Raw genomic sequence first — 15,855 nt, 5'->3', positions numbered from 1 at the left:
GAAAAAGAGAAAATCTTAAAAGAAGTCAGAAAAAAAGTCATATTAAGTAAACAGAAACAAGGGTAAAGATGATAGCCAGTTTCTCATTGGACAGTAGAGAAATAATCTTTATAGTTCTGAAAGACAAAAATGGCCATGCTAGAGTTCTTTACCTACTGAAAATACACTAAGCGAAATAAATCAGAGAAAGACAAATACCATGTGATTTCACTTGTGTGGAATTTAAGAGACAAAACAAATGAACCAAGGGGAAAGAGAAGAGAAGGAGGCAAACCAAGACACAGACTCTTAACTATGGAGAACACACTGACGGTGGTCAGAGGGGAGGTGGGGGGATAAGACAGGTGATGGGGATGAAGGAGGGCACTGGTGGTGATGAGCAGTGGGTGTTGTTATGGAACACTTCCATAACAATCCCTATATTGTACACCTGACACTCATATTATACTATTTGTTAACTAACTGGAATTTAAATAATAAAAACTTAAACTTAAAAAAATGAAATAAAATATGGGAAAAGTATCTCAGTGAAAATATACCAAAAAAAAAAAAAAACCCAAAAAACAGAAGAAAATAGAAAGAAAAACAGAAATAGTGGGCTTCCTTGCCTTTGCTCCTGATCTTGCTGTGATTGCAACCCCCCCGCTCTCTTCCTATTCCCATGTTCCCTGATACATTTTTGCCCATCCCTTTATTTTTAGTTTTTTTTAATCTGTATTTTGTTGGACTCTTTTATTATAGAGCATAGAGTTGGGTTTGTCTTTGCTATCTAATTTTAAAATTCTCTTTAATAGGCAAATTCATCTAATTATAAATAAGTCCTGGGGATATAATGTACAACTTGATGGCTATAGTTGACAATACTGTATTATATATTTGACAGTTACCAAGAGAATAAATCTTAAAAGTTCTCATCACAGACACACACACACCCAAAAGGATGTTAACTAAACTTGCATCAATTATTTTGCAATATATGCATATATCAAATCATTATGCTCTACACCTGAAACTAATACAATATTCTATATAAGTATATCTCAATAAAACCAAATGATAGATAAATAACCAACCTATAGATCAATGAGGAAGTCAAAAGGAAAATTACAAATTATTTTGACTGCATAAAAATGAGAATCACAGCAAGATTCATGAGATACAACTAAAAAGGAGTACTTGGAAATTAACATTAATTTATATAAAAAAAAGAAAATAGATCTCAAATGAATGAATTCAGCTTCCATCCACCTTAAAACAAATAGAAGAAAAAAAAAAAAGAAAAAAGGCCAAGTGAAGCTCAAAGTAAGCAAAGAGAAGGAAATACTATTTATCAGAGTTGACATAAATGGAACAGTACACAGCTCAACAAATAGATAAAACCAATGGAAAAAAAGGATTTTTTGGAGATATTCATAAAATTACACTTCTAGCCAGACTTATCAGAAAAGAGAAACAAATTACCAATACAGTAATGAGAGAGATGACACTACAATGATTCCACAGATAATAAACAATAAAAGATAGTATCCTAGCAACTTTATGCCAATAAATTCAACTACTTAAGTGAAATGATTAAGTCCTTTGAAAGACACAAATTACCAAAGCTCACTCAAGAAGAAATATATAGCCTGAATAGCCCTCTATCTATTAAATAAATCAAACTGGCATTTGAGAAGCTTTCCACAATGAAGTCTCCAGGCTCAGGAGGCTTGACTGGTGAATTCTACTAAATACTTAAGGAAGAAAGACTATCAAATCTACAAAAACTCTCCCATTAAATCAAAAAAGAGGCAATACTGTCAAACTTGTTTTCTGAAGCCAGCATTTCTGTTAGCAAAGCCAGAGAAAGACTTAACAAGAAAAGTACAAATTCATATGCTTCATGTAGATAAGTGAAACAACTCTTAACAAAATTTGAGCAAATCAAATCTAGCAGTCCATAAGACATAATTCATCATGACTGATTGGGTTTATTCCAGGAATGCAAGGCTGGTTTAGCAATCACAAATCAATCAATGTAATTCATCAATATTAACAGACTAAAAAAGAAAAGCACTATAGGATCATCTCGGTAGATACAAATAAGCATTTGATAAAATGCAACATTTATTACTGACGAAAAAGAGAATGCTCAGCAAACTAGAAATAGAAGGAAATTTCCTCAAATCAATAAGGGAAAAACTCTTCAGGTAACATCATACTCCATAGTAAAAGACCGAATGATTTCCCCCAAGATCAGGAAAAGAGGTACCAGGACTGCTCTCACCAGTTGTATTCAGTAGTTCATTCCAATGAGTGCAGCAAGGTCAGAAAAACAAACAGAAGGCATCCAGATTAAAACAAAGAAGTTAAACTGCTTTAGTCACAGATGACAACCTATGTGGGTAATCCAATGGACTCTTTAAAAAAGGTACTAAAATTAAAAAGTGAATTTAGAAAGGTAGGCTACAAACTCAACGTACAAAAATCAAGTGTATCTTTATATACTAGCAATGAACAACAGGAAGTGAGATTAAAACAAAAAGATTTACAATAGGATAAAAATATGAAATGTGTAGGGATCAATCTGACAAAAGATATGCAAGACTTGTATGCAGAAATGTACAATTATTGAGCAAATTAAAGATCTAAATAAATGGAGAGATATAACATGTTCATAGATTGGAACACCCAATATCATTAAGATGTCAGTTTTCCCCTAAATGATCCATATTCAATAGACTCCCAATCAAAAGTCGCAGCAGACTATTTTGGAAAACAGGAATTTCTTAAAAAGTGAATATTCACACAAAGACTTGTACACGGAGGTTCAGAGTAGCTTTATTTTTAATGAATCAACACTGCAAATAACTCAAATGTCTATCAACAGGCAAATGGATAAACAAACTGTGATAATATTTATACGATTCAGTATTGTAAACTATCGATACATGCTATAACATGCATGAATCTCAAAAATAATTCTGGTTTATGAAATGTGAACAAAAAGTACATATTCTATATATACGTATATTTCCCCCCCCCCAAAAAAAAATTCAGACTATAGTGACTGTAGATCAGGGTTTCTGGGGTTGCAGGAGGGACAGGGAGTGATAAGAGGGTGATGGATATTTTCATTATCTTGATTGTGGTGACGGTATGTACAGGTATGTACATGTAGTATATGTCAAAACTTATCAAACTATATACTTTAAACATGTGTAGTTTATTGTATGTCAATTATACCTCAATAAAACTGTTTAAAAATTAAAGCGAACCAGGGCTCCTTGGAGAAATGCCGAATCTAGAGCTGAATCCAGGAAAGAACAAGATGAAGGTGGTAAATGTAAAAGGAATGATGGAATTAGAACCTTGCCTTTGATGATCATTTTAGGAAAACAATTTAGGAAAGAATCATTGATGCATGCTAAAACCCCCCAAAATACACTTAACTGATTTCAAAGGGAAGAATTGTGGAAAACCTCACAGAAACTAGCTTACTCATCTGGTCAAACTTGAAACCACCAGTAGCAGGACAAAGTGATACCATGTGCCTTCTGATTCAGATCACTGAGAATATATCACTTTTGTGGTATTTTTATGGTATAATCTGCATCTCATTGTGGAAAATGCAAACAAATCCAAGATGAGGGACATTTTCCAAAATAACTGGCCTACAGTGTGTAAAAATACTATGTTCACAGAAGATCAAAGGAGACTAATTACATGCAACCTGTAAACCTGCATCCAGGACTAAAATAAAGTCTTTTTTTTTTCTGCTATGAGGGATGGTAGTAGGAAAACTGGTAAAATCTGAGTACTCTATATGGATTAGGTAATAGTCATGTATGAATTTTAATGCCCTGAAATTCACTCTTTTATTGTTTTTATGTAAAAGAATGTACCTATTCTTTAGGAAACGTCCATTGAAGGGGCATGATGTGTGTAACTTACTCTCAAATGGTTCAGGAAACACTATTCATACGTGTAACAAAAAAAATGATAATGGAAATATAAAATGTCGACATGTGAGGAATCTGGGGTACACAGGAATCCTTTGTACTATTCTTGCAAGTTTTCTGTAAATCTGAAATTATTTCAAAACAATGTCAAGGGGCTCTTGAGTGGTTCAGTTGGTTAAGCACCTGCCTTTGGCTTGGGTCATGATGCCAGGGTCCTGGGATCGAGCCCTGCATGAGGCTCCCCACTCAGCAGGCAGTCTGCTTCTCCCACTCCCTCTGTCCTTCCCCTTGCTCATGCTCTCTCACTCTCACGCTCTCTCTGATAAATAAATAAAATCTTCTAAAAAAAGTAAAGCAACGTTAAAAGACACTAAGAGTCTTAACTAAGAGTCAAAACAGTACATACAACTTCTAAAACAGAAACCAGAAAATTCAGTGTAACAAATGGCAGGAAAAGTTAAACGAATTAAACAGAAAGCATGGCAAACAGAAGACAAAAGATAATTACAGGAACACTGCCACGTATCACAGCACTGATGATGAATGCATCACACTCACCTAGTAAGACAGATATTCTGATTGTCCAAGTAACTCAGGATCTTGCAATACTCTATTGACAGGAGACATACCCAAAACAAAATAACGGAGGGAGGCTGACAATGAAGGAATGGAAAGTCATACGAGGAAAAGGCTACTAAGACAAACGGCAACATGCAACAGGCAGTGGCGGGCACCGCTGGCTGACTAGTCCAATGTCCAGGCTCACCTTCCCCCTTGGTCACAGAACGCCAATTTTTAGCCGAGGCAGAGCTACCTGACAGGCCTCCCTGCTTAGGTGTGGCTGCTTCACTAAGTTCTGCCAGTGAGATGGAAATGGAATTGTTTGCTGAGATTTCTGAGGTCATTGATTAGAAATCGGCTGAGCTAGGACGGGCCACTTTTGCCCTCCTACCTTTCCTCTTCCTTCTGGCCCTCAATGGAGATGTGCTGGCTGGAACTCCAGAAGTCTCGTGGACCATGAGGGGACCTTAGGACGGAAACCATATACCAAGATGGTGAAGCAGAAGAGAGGAGCCTGGGTCCCTGATGACATCACAGAGGCCTGGGATACCTATCATCTCCAGACTTCTACCCAAGAAAGAAGAATCTTTCTTGTTTCGACTGCTATTTATTATAGATTTTTTTCCTAATATGCACAGTTCAACCTAAATCTGACAGGAACAATAATATTCTTTATATTCTTTAGGGATTTTTTTTCTTTAGATTTTTTAAGGCATACATACATTAATGTGTAAATGGGCAAAGAAGGCTACTCATATTTCATGAAGGAAAACACAATAGGACAATATAATAGTTATGAACCTTTGTAAACTCTTTATACAGTAACAATGCAGCTTCAAGACATATAAAACTAACTCTAAGATATAGACGTGGATGGGAGGTTTATATACATCTCTCAGGTATGTATGATTAAAACTACAGACTATGAGGAAGGATATAAGGCTCACTATAATACAAGTTTATTCTAATAAGGATAAAGGGACTTTTATCCAAGAGACAATATACTTATTTTTCGATCCATATGAAAAAGTCACAAAAATGGACCATGTTTTAAGTCAGGGGTCAGCAAACTTTTTGTGAAATGTTCAGATAGTAAATAAGTCAAACTGTGTGGTCCACAGGGTCTCCGTCACAACTACTCAGCTGTGCAGTTGTAACTGGAAAGTAGTCGTAGGTAAAACAAATGAGAGTACCTCTGTTCCACTCAAACATCATTTCCAAAATAGGCACCAGGCCCTTATGGCCTGCAGGGTGGAGTCTGTGGACCTCTTTTCTAGGTGACAAAGGAAATACCCAAAAATTTCCATAAAGCCAGTATCACACAGGCCACAGTTACTATAATGGATTGAAAATTATGGGGCACCTGGGTGGCTCAGTTGGTGTCCAACTCTTGATTTCAGCTTGGGTCATGATCTCAGGTTGTGAGATCGAGCCCTGCAGTGCAGTCTGCACTGGGAGTGGAGCCTGCATAAAATTCTCTCTCCCTCTCCCTTTGCCTCCCCCCACCCCACACTCTCTCTCTAAAAAATAATTAAAAAATAAATAACTAATATAACAGCTAAATGAGTAAATAAATAAATAAAATCCACCCCCTCCCAGATCTACAAATCTGGAAATTTTTAAATGCATTTCTAAATAACTCTTGGGTTGAAGAGAAAAGAAAAACTGAAAACACAAATCAGAAGTAAAAAAACAAACAAACAAAAGCCATTGGAACCTATGGAATGAAACAAAAGTGAAGAGGAAAATTTACAGCATTAAAAGTATTCATCAGAAAACAAGGGAGACAGAGAATAAATTTAGTTTGCAGCTCATTAATTTTTTTAAAAGATTTTATTTATTTACCTGAGAGAGACAGAGGGGGCAGGTGGAGAGAGAGACAGCAAGCAAGCGAGTGAGCATGAGCAGGGGCAAGGGCAGAGACAGAGGGAGAACAAGCAGACTCCCCACTGAGCAGGGAGCCCGATGCAGGATTCGATTCCAGGACCCTGAGATCATGACTTGAGCTGAAGGCAGACACTCAATCGCTGAGACACCCAGGTGCCCCTCAACTCAAGAATTTAGAAGACAACAGAACAACACAGCAACTATAAAATATACAGCAAATAGAAGGAAGAAATCAATAAAGAAAAAAGCAGGATTTTTTTTCTTAAAGCTAAGAAAGTTGATTGATGTAGAGAACTTAAAGCTGGTGCCTTGAAAAAAGCCAACAAAATAGATAAGCCTCTGGCAACAGAATCAAGAAAAAAGAGAAAACACAAGTAAACAGCAGTAGCAACAGAAAAGGGAACAAATTTATTTATTTATTTATTTATTATTTATTTATTTATTATTTATTTATTTATTTATTTATTTTTAAAGATTTTATTTATTTATTCATGAGAGCCACAGAGAGAGAGAGACAGAGACACAGGAAGAGGGAGAAGCAGGCTCCATGCAGGGACTCTGACATGGTACTTGATCCCGGGTCTCCAGGATCATGCCCTGGGCTGAAGGTGGCACTAAACCACTGAACCACCCAGAGATCCCAAAGGGAACATATTTAAAGAAAGAGATCTTACAATTATCTGCTCAAGAAATATTTACTGAATGGCTACGATGTGGCAAGGCCTTGCTGTAGGTGCCAGTGAACAAGACAGACAGGGCCCCCACAATCATGGAGACAACAATCCAATGCAGGGGGGGAAGAGACTGTAAATAATAAACAAATAACTAATCTACATTACTGATAAATGCCACAAAGAAAATGAAACAGATTTTTAAAATGGAATTTTAAAACAATCTTTAGATACATATATCCTCAATTCCAAACACTGGAAAACAGATGAAATGGATAACTTTCTAGGAAACTATCAATCACCATAACTGACACACACACCGCATGATTTCACTTGAACGAGGCATCTAAAATAGCGAAACCCATAGAAACAGAGGGTACAGTGGTGGCTGCCAGGGGACGGGGATGGGTATAAAAGGGGCTGCCATTCAACAGGCATGAAGCTTCGGTTATGCTACATAAATTCTAAAGGTCTACTGTATAAAAAAATAAATAAAATAAAATAAAATAAAATAAAAATAAATAAATAAAATAAAAAATAAGTAAGTAAGTAAATAAATAAATAAATAAATGTCTGCTGTACAACACAGTGCCTAGAGGTAACGGTAAGGTTTAGTGTATTTCAAAATTTAAAAAAAATTTTTAAATTTAAGAGGGTAGGTCTCATGTTCTCTTCTTACCGCAAAAAAACAAAATAAAATAAATCAAACAAAAGACCCACAAAGGACACAAGGAAACTCTGGAGGTATTGCAAATGTCTATTACCTGGACTGTGCTGATCGTATCACATCTATTTGCATCTGTTCAAACTCATCAAATCGTATGAATATGTGTAGTTCTTTGTATATCAATTATGACTAAATAAAGCTGTTTAAAAAACAAACAAACAAGCAAGAAAAAAATAGCAATGTGCAGCTAAAATAAGTTCTGAAGAATTAAGATGGTTAAAATAAAAACCAGAACACTCAGTGGGTACCATGATTTTCATTGTTCATGGGTCTGTCTCTCCATTATTTTATGTGTGATGACATTCTAGCTCTATGGCCGATTTATATGTAGCTTCTAGATGATTTGTAACCCAATAGTCAGAAGCAAGACTTTAAATCCCAGTAAAATAAAGCTAAGGCTAAGGAATTCAAACTACAGAGGAAGACAAGGATCATGTTTCCAGCTCAGTCAAAATCTATTTCTATGAATGCAGAAGCATTGCTTCCAGTGATGATTTTGTCAGTGCTTTCTTAGGTTAAACAGATTTGGGTTCTGACATTTTTTAAAGGTTTATTTATTCATGTGGGGGGTGGTAGGAGGGAGAGAGAACCTTAAACAGACACTGTGCAGAGTGTGGAGCCCATGCGGGGCTCAATCCCCCAACCATGAGATCACAACCTGAGCCAAAACCAAGAGTCAGACACTTAACTAATGGGGCCACACTGGGACCCCTGGGCCCTGACGTTCTTAAAAGGAGACACATAGTAAGCATTGGGCCTGCACTTGCCCAGCCACATGGTTTTGGATGAGCCACTTTATTTCCACAGATTCGAATTTCTGAAAGATACTTCAAGACCTTTCAAAGCACTAGTGATTGGCTCTACTGAGAATTCAATTCTTCTTCTCTCTTCTTCCATCATAGTAGCATTCCTTTATAGGATTAGTGCCATTTGTTGAGAACACGACACAGTCTGAAACTCTGGTGGAACTAACATGGAGGGTAAACTTCCAGCTAAAAAGGTTTTCCTCCACCAATGCACTCCCAAATGGATTTTTCAGACCACTAATATTCACCATCCTCGAAAAATAAATTTGTTCTTAATACTTAAAATGCTTCTATTAAATCATTCCAAAGTTCAGAGAAAATCAGTACTTTGTACTTCAATTAATAACTTTATTGAGGTATGACTGTGGGTGGGATGAGAACACTTACGAGTTATTCTCTTATCAAATTTCAAATATGCAATGCAGTATTGTTAACTATAGTCACTTTGCTGTACATTAGCTCTCCAGAATTTATTCATTTTGCCTGAATGAAGCTTTGTACTATTTGACCAACATGTCCCTAATTCCCCTACCTCTCAGCCCCTGGCAACCACCATTCTACTCTCTGGTTTTATGAGTTTGACTTAGATTCCACATAAGGTCTTCCAGGTTCATCCATGTTGTTGCAAATGGCAAGATTTCCTTTTACATTAAGGCATAGTGATATTCATTGTGCATGTATTTATGCACTTCTGGTGATTAGTGACGTTGAGCACCTTTTCAAATACCTATTGGCCATTTGTAGGTATTCATTTCTTCATTTTATTGTGCATCCTTGGCAGTCACGTTGAAGATCAGTCAATGCTATATTTGTGGATTTATTTCTGGGCCTTTGATTCCATTCCATTGGTCTAGATGTCAATTTTTTATGCCAGTATCACACTTTTTGACTACAGTAGCTTTGTAATATATTTAGAAACCAGTAACTGGGATGCCTCCATCTTCATTCTTGCTCAAGATTGCTTTAGCTAATTGGGATCTTTTGTGAGTCCATATGAATTTTAGGATTGTTTTTTTTCTATTAATATAAAAAATGCTTTTGGCAGGGGCACCTGGGTGGCTCAGTTGGTTAAGCATCCAGCTCTTGATTTTGGTTCAGGTAATGATCTCAGGATCTTGAGATCGAGCCCCACACTGGGATCCCTGCTCAACGGAGAGTCTTCTTGTATTCCTCTCCTACCTCTCTCGAATCAATAAATACATTTTTAAAAACTCCATTGGGATTTTAAGAGAGAACACTTTAGAATACATTGACTCTTTAGATCAGTTTTAGTAGTATGGACATTTAACAATATTAATTCTTCCAACCCATGAGCATAGCATGTCTTTCCATTTATCTGTCTCTTCCTTAATTTCCTTCATCAATATTTTACACTTTTCTGTGTACAAGTCTTTGACTTTGGTAAAGTTTATCCTTAAGCATTTCATACTTATTTCTTTTTTTTTCATACTTATTTCTATTGTGAATGCAATCATATTTTTAAAAGATCTTATTTATTTATTCATGAGAGATGCGAGAGAGAGGCAGAGACACAGGCAGAGGGAGAAGCAGGCTCCCTGCGAGGAGCCCAATGTAGGACTTGATCCAAGGACCCCAGGGTCACGCCCTGAGCCCAAGGCAGATGATCACCCACGGAGCCACCCAGGTGTCCCACCACTGTATTCTTGATTACCTATTTGGATAGTTTGTTGTGTATAGAAACTCAACTGATGTTTACATATTTGTTTTGTATTCTGCTAATTTACTGAATTTATCAGTTCTAAGATTTTTGTTGTTCTTTTTAGGGTTTTCTACCTATGCAATCATGTCATCTGATAAATTTTACTTCTGATACGGATGCCTTTTATTTCTTTTTCTTGTATTATTGCTCTAAGACTTCCAGTACTATATTGAATAGAAGTGGCAATAGTGGGTATCTTTGCCTTGTACTAGATCTTAGAGGGAAAGCTTTGAATTTTTCTCCCATTTATTATAGTATTAAAACCCATGAAAAACATGGGTTTTTCATGTCTGGCTTTTGCTGCATTAAGGTAAGTTCTTTCTATACCTATTTTGTTGAGTTTTTATGCTTTTTCTGCATCAACTGAGGTGATCATATGGTTTCTATCTTTCATTCTGTTAATATGGTAAATCAAATTGATTTATTTACCTATGTTGAAACATCCTTATATCCCAGGGATAATCACATTTGTATACTTGTTAATGGTATATCATCTTTTTAATGTGCTGTTGAATTCAGTTTGCTGATATTTTATTAAAGATTTTTATATCCCTGTTCATTAGGGATATTCACCTGGAGTATTCTTTTCTTGTGGTAACTTTATGTGGCTTTGGTATCAGGGTAATGCTGGTCTCACAGAATGAGTTTGAAGTGTTTCCTCTTCTGTTTTAAAAGGGTTTAAGAAGAATTGGTATTAATTCGCCTTTGAATGTTTGGTAGAATTTACCTGTGAAGCCATCTGTTCCTGGGGTTTTTCTACTAGGCTGTCATTTTGCAGATGTTACTCTGCATGTAATTTATAGTTTATGCCAGTAGTTACTTCCCTCATGGATATCTCACAAAGATGAATGAGTACTTTTTAAAGTGATTTTTTTCATTGTTTCTGCATGGTAGGGGGTTGGCTTTAGCTCTAGATACGTAGTACCTATAAGCTTTGGGAATGTTCTATTTAGGGAAGGGAGGACCTTCCCTATGATACGGTACGATAGGGACATTTATTTCTTTTTTAACTAATGGTTTACAATATCCCTAAGATAACTGGGGACATCCCCCTTTTATTGCTTTTGACAAAGACAGTATAAACTTCAAAAAAGGATGTTTATTAATGCAAGGTATACAAATGACTATATATATAATATATTTGCATTATGTATGTACTATATATGTAATATATACATATATCTCAAGTATATATATTTGCACTAAGCCCCCAAAGTGAAACCCATCAGTATAAGCAAATAAAAGCCAAAGTAACTGCTTCACATTATTGTGTGAATTTAAGCTGTCCTTAATCGAAAATTAAATGAAAGAATGTTCATTTAGTCTTTGCACTATTTAGTCATTCATTCGTTCGATGTTTATTCTGTTCCTTTATTTTCTGTTTCTGTCCAAGTTGACCTTTTCCTTGATGGATGCTTAGGTCCCTTAAATTTCCTATCACAATGTTGAATGCTGCATTATAGTCTTTACTACTCAATACATTTGAGAATCTATGTAGGAGTAGGGATTGCCAACTTTTACTCCTTGATTTCTCTCCAACACATCCTGTATAAAATAAACTGCTCCAAATATCCCCTAAGTCTCTTTCTTACTAAACAAAACCCTAATTTTTAGCTGGGTGCATTGACTCTAAGCCCAAATATTTCTTAGCATCTCTTACAGCTAGTTTTGACTGTATACTTGCTGGCTAATAAGATCTTCATGGAAAAGGTGTATGTACTACCTGGAAGATTCCTTAAAAAGAGGGGGATCTTTTTAAAAACTTCCTTCCATTTGCTGTTTAGAATATCATGGTAAGTCTGAAAGTTTACCATCTATCTTGTAAAAATGGAGTAACAAGATAGAAGATGCCTGTTTCCCTTAATAACAGCCATTTATTGTCTATTTACCTGTTTACTTCTTTTCCATGATGGAGAATGTAACTTTGCTTAAGGTACTATTTTGGGAGTTTTTGCTTAGTTCTCAACTGAAGGTAATTTTAACTAATACAACCTACTAAATTGTTACATATATGTTATGAAACTAAATAAAAATATCCAGATTATGTGACTTTAATTTTGGGGCTATGAACACAGGGCTATATCCACGTATAAGAAAGACGCTATTCATATAGCAATAAAATGCTAGACCTAAAAAAATGTATGAAAAGGTTTTCAACTTGATTAGTGAGCAACAAAATGCAAATTAAAGCCACAATGCAATGCCACTATACACTCCCCAGGCAAAAATGAACAAGACAGATAGTACCAAGTATTGGCAGGGATGAGGAAGAAGCAAGTTTTCAACATTGCTGTTAGGAGTGAAAATTGGTACAGTTTGGAAAACTGCTGGCATTATCTATTAAAGCCGAACATATACACACATATACTCACATATTCCATTCCTAGGTAGGTACCCAACAATAATACCCAACAAATGTACATTATGTTCACAACGACAAGAATATTCATAGCAAGGGCACCTGGGTGGCTCAGTTGGTTAAGCGTCTGCCTTCAGCCCAGGTCATGATCCCAGGGTCCCGGGATGGAGCCCCACATCAGGCTCTCTGCTCTGTGGGGAGTCTGCTCCTGCCTCTCCCCCTCTCCTGCTTGTGCTCTCTCTCTCTCAGATAAATCTTTTTTAAAAGGATATTCATAGCAGCACGATTTAGAAGAGCCTTTTAAAAACTGGAACTCTCTCTCAATAGAATGAATAAACTGGTAAACTTATACAATGGACTATTCACACAGCAACGAGAATTACTAAACCACTGTTTTATGTAACAACATGGATGAACCTCACAAATATACTGATGGAAAGAAACTAGACATGAAAGAGTATATATTGTATGATTCCATTTATAGATGGTTGAAAAACAGGAGAAAGTGACTTATATAGTGTTAGAAGTCAAGAAGTTAGGATTCCAACCAAAGCATCTGGCTACAGAGCTATGTTCTTCTTTATTATGATATATTGTCTTTCTAGAAAAAAAAATAAATTCAACTCATTTTATAGCTTAGTAAAATAATCCTGAAACCAAAAGCAAGCTTACTTACAGACACAGATGCAACCTCTTAAGCCAAATACTAGTGAATATAATTTACTTTGTATTAAAAGAACAAATGCAACCAAATCTCACTGTTTAAAAAGTTTTCAATAGGGACACCTGGGTGGCTCAGTGGTCGAGCACTGAGGCAGGTTCAGGGCGTGATCCTGGGGTCCTGGGATCGAGCCCCACATCGGGCTTCCTGTGGGGAGCCTGCATCTCTCTCTGCCTACGTCCCTGCCTCTCTCTGTGTGTCTCAGGAATAAATAAATAAGATCTTTTAAAAAAATCTTCTTAAGTTATCAACATAAATCATTACGTTTGCTAATGAAAAGGGAAAACAGGGCAGCCCAGATGGCTCAGAGGTTTAGCACCGCCTTCCGCCCAGGGTGTGATCCTGGGGACCCGGGATCAAGTCCCATGTCGGGCTCCCTTCATGGAGCCTGCTTCTCCCTCTGCCTGTGTCTCTGCTTCTCTCTCTCTGTCATGAATAAATAAATAAAATCTTAAAAAAAAAGGGAAAACAGCCACATTATCAATTCAGGAAATGACAACCAGGCATATGATAAAACTAGACATGTTCATGATTAAAAATTCTCAGTAAACTTGAAAGGAACTTAAATTAATGAAGGAATAGAAGTGTACCACACAGTCAGATCACCCATACTTCGTAGAACATCAGAAGTATTCCCTTTACAGTCAGAAAGACAGTGTTATTTGCCACTTAACTGCTATTCAACTTTTATATGTAGGTCCATAGCAATGAAATAAGAATACTCTTGATTGTTTGCAGATTATGATCATCTACCCAGAAAAATACATAGCATCTATATGACAGGAATAACTGTCCAGAATTCATTATAGAAAAAGGAAAAACAATCCTATTTAGAAAAGCAACAAAAAGTCTGAATTTAATGAAATGTACTATGGTGTATATTTGTTGGTTTTGCTGCCATACGTTGTCTCTTCCTTCTGGAAATAGTATTTTGAAAATAGGAGTACCAAAACCCTTTCTCCTTCACAGTGAGGAATTGACCTTAGATTAGCTTTCTAGAAACCTGATAAATGTAGACCATCAGCTGTGTGACCGAACGAGTGCGCCTGGCTTCCGATACGATGCCCTGGGTGGTATCGTGCCTCTGGCTCAGGAGGGCTGCGAGTGAACATAGATGCCTACTGGGAGCCACAGCGCAGGCACAAGTGCATATACTTCTCGTTCTTGGGCCCTGTCCCTGGCTGGGATGCAGACTATGCCCAGGGACAGGATGGAGTGGTCCCTACTTTCGGACATGGGACTTGGAAGCCACAGTGGCTCCCCCGCTCCCCACCACATCCCATATGCTCTCTTCACACCTGACCTGTTAACTAGGGGGTCAGAGAAGACCCCCAGACGGCTGCGAGAGTGCTGGCAGGCTGGCTACTCACCCTCAACTCCCCTCACGATAGTGCTACAAGGTGAGCCACGCATTAATGTCTCCACTACCAAAGTCACACATGCAGTTAAAGGTGCCTCAGGACTCAAACCAGGCTGGCTGGCTCAAGGTCCCACACTCTCAGCCCCTGCCCGTTTCTGTGTTAGTCTGTCGTCACAGATCAGGGGGACATGGGGACAACTAGTGATGTGACTACAAGGGGTTAACTCAGTACAGCTCCAGGTGAAGTAAGGTTGTAGATGTAAAAACCAGAATGATAAAAGGAAATACTTTAGGCTCTATTTGTGGTCTTGAGGAAAAGAAAGGTAATTTTTAAAGATAAATGGCATAAATAAAATGAAAACACTGTAAAAAAACATTCATTTTAAAGTGATTGACAAAGGGCACAATAAACAAAGTTGGTGGGGGAGTGACTATTTGCAACACACCTGACAAAGGACGACATGGCCAGCACACACAAAGAAGGCATGCAAACCAGCAGGTAAAAGCCTCAACAATTCTACAGAAGAAAAATCAAAGGATACAAATGTACAACCAGGGCTGCCCAACGTAAGACGGGCACTCCCGCTAACACATAGCAAGGCCCACTGGAGGGGCCCGCCCGTAAGAAGTGACTGCCTGACATGAAGAGTGGCCCTTAGTCTCTGAGTTCAGTTCCTCATCAGCACAGGGGCAGGTCTGGGGGGGGGGAATTAAACGAGGGGAGGCACCTCAAGCACCTGACAGTTTCCCTCAGCAATGACTTCTGTCAACACCTTCCCAACGTCCACAGCTCTTCTCCTGCGATCTACTGATGCCATGAATCACAATACATTTAGATTTCTTGAAGCTGAAGGAATCTTGTATTTCTGGGTTAAACTGAACTTAGTCATTGTGTATTATTCCCCAATAACACTATTATATTTGATTTGTTGATAGTTTATTCTGAGTTTTCACATCTAGAAGTCATATTGGTCAATAGTTTTCTTTTCCTGTGCTATCTCTCATCAGGTTTTGGTGTTAAAATAATTCTAGTCACTGAAAAAAAACTGGGGAGCTTTGAACCTTTCTGTATAGTCTGGAAAAATGTGCAAGTTTATTTAGA

At 37.3% G+C, this 15,855-nt stretch overlaps 1 protein-coding gene across 7 annotated transcripts in view; it reads right to left on the bottom strand.

Moving 5' to 3' along the window:
- The window catches only part of BRCC3 (BRCA1/BRCA2-containing complex subunit 3), a 62,218-nt gene that overhangs the window by 13,248 nt on the left and 33,115 nt on the right, over positions 1–15,855 (bottom strand). For 5 of the 7 annotated variants that reach the window (XM_038588745.1, XM_038588751.1, XM_038588746.1 and 2 more), the window contains one exon: positions 4,894–4,968. The exons of the other annotated variants lie outside the window; for them this stretch is intronic. In XM_038588745.1, coding sequence (XP_038444673.1) covers positions 4,894–4,968 — 75 coding nt within the window. The remainder of the gene's footprint in view (positions 1–4,893; positions 4,969–15,855) is intronic. 7 annotated transcript variants of the gene reach the window in all.

The sequence above is a fragment of the Canis lupus genome, chromosome X, assembly GCF_011100685.1.
Source record: "Canis lupus familiaris isolate Mischka breed German Shepherd chromosome X, alternate assembly UU_Cfam_GSD_1.0, whole genome shotgun sequence".
NCBI classification, from domain to species: domain Eukaryota; kingdom Metazoa; phylum Chordata; class Mammalia; order Carnivora; family Canidae; genus Canis; species Canis lupus.
Note: the sequence above shows the minus strand (reverse complement) of the source record. Positions and strands in the feature narration are given on the sequence as shown.